Source organism: Cyprinodon variegatus, unplaced genomic scaffold (assembly GCF_000732505.1).
Source record: "Cyprinodon variegatus isolate N-32 unplaced genomic scaffold, C_variegatus-1.0 Scaffold656, whole genome shotgun sequence".
Classification (NCBI taxonomy): Eukaryota; Metazoa; Chordata; class Actinopteri; order Cyprinodontiformes; family Cyprinodontidae; genus Cyprinodon; species Cyprinodon variegatus.
In genome coordinates, this window is record NW_015151109.1 from 139,712 (window position 1) to 141,484 (window position 1,773).

At 37.8% G+C, this 1,773-nt stretch overlaps 1 protein-coding gene across 1 annotated transcript in view; it reads right to left on the bottom strand.

The window, feature by feature from the left end:
- The window catches only part of svip (small VCP/p97-interacting protein), a 5,439-nt gene that overhangs the window by 1,168 nt on the left and 2,498 nt on the right, over positions 1-1,773 (bottom strand). Inside the window, exon 3 of the mRNA XM_015393771.1 lies at positions 446-562. Coding sequence (XP_015249257.1) covers positions 446-562 — 117 coding nt within the window. The remainder of the gene's footprint in view (positions 1-445; positions 563-1,773) is intronic.

Here is a 1,773-nt window from a genome sequence, read left to right on the forward strand (position 1 = left end):
TCAAATTAGGGCTAAATATTTTTTTTTTCTTTTGTCACTTCGAACGCATTTTACAGGGACTTCGCATATTCAAAAACTCTGGAAAACGTGGCAGTAAATTGTCCCCCGCGTGAAATAGCCGGTCTATAATGGAATCCAAAATGGCCGCCCCCAAACGTGAGTTTGGGGAAACTGTAAGTCACAGAGATTTGAAATTTGGCTCACAGGTAGATCTCCTCAAATCATGAAAAAAAGTCTCTTGGAGGTATGCCCTAAAACCCACAGGAAGTCGGCCATTTTGGGTCAAAGTGCGATTTTTGGCCATTTTTCGTTTTATTTACTTCTCAATGTTTTTTGCAGTGTATATATTGTTATGTACAAATATCCAGCAGAAATATTGACAAAACAACACTTGCTTAGAATAGGATGTATTTAACAGCAGAAACAGGAATAAAGCTAAATTTACCTTTAATCCGCCGCCACCGCCGGATACAGAGGTGGTCATTGTCTGCTTCTCGACTTCTTCTTGTTTCTTCCTTTTCCTTTCAACTGCATCTGGATTTTTGACCCCCCTGTATGCTGTCTGGAAATCAGAGAGAAAAACAAAAACAATAAAGCCCGAGCAGACAAATGTAAATTCCTCTAAATGTTAGAAATACTGCGTGAACATGCTAGCATCTGTGCCTTTAAAACCTCGCTCTGCTTCAATCTCAAACTTTTAAAAAATGAACTGTAGATCTGGTCAGAACGAGCGTGCTCGCATTCAATTGCCAAATATGGCACTGCAGCGAAAAGATGGCGCTGGGTTGAGTGGTGGTGCGCTGCCTGCTCTGTGGGTTAGAGCTCTGTGCTTTTTCTTGCAGCGGTCTGAACTTCAGGTTAAATCATAACAGTGATGAAGTGCAGGAAGATGAAGCAGCAGGAATATTAGCCAACCACAGAGCTGGACTTCCAGTCTGACCTGATTTTACTTACCTTGGCTTAGCTTTAGCATGTCTCTTACAGGTTTGCAAGTGTCTTTTCTGCACAATAAAAAAATGCTCACCACAATGCACAGTAATCCTCCCTTAAATACAAGTTATGTACATTTTATAATCAGGTAATAGCTTACTGGATTCATGCATCGTGTGGCTGAAATACTAATATTTTAGGTTACGTTGGAGGAAAGTTTTGTTTTTTAGTTGAACTTCATCTGCAAAAGCATTAGAGTGGTTTGTACTTATAAAAAAAAAAAATCTAACGTTGAAAGAACACAAATATGCTTGACTGGGATATCAGGCAATGGAAGAAAGAGATGGATGCAAGTTTTTCTTGCTACAAATAGAAATATGACGAGTATAATGTTGTATTCATCCTTTCTTAATTTGACGCCTATAAATAAAATACAATCCGACTCCTTTCCCACAGAAATCACCTGTTAGATAGAGACTGTGTTTGTGTGATTAATTATATTAAACAGCTTTTAAGTGAAGGGAGCACAAAACCACCAATAACTAGATGCTGCTGTAGCATTAGACTTTTTGACCTTTAAGCACATCACTGTGATGGAGTGAAAATAATATAATCACCATGGAAATGTTCCCATTATGAAACATGATGGTGGCAGCATCATGCTGAGACAAAACATGGTTTGATTGCAATAAGTTGTCGTTAGATGAAAGAAAAACTAAAATGATGTCGTTCTCTGGTAATTGGGTCCATAACAATGTAAAGTTATGCATAAATGGAGTTAAAACTGAAAGAGTTCATGAGTCAAAATTTTTAGGGATTATTATTATAGACAATAAACTTAGT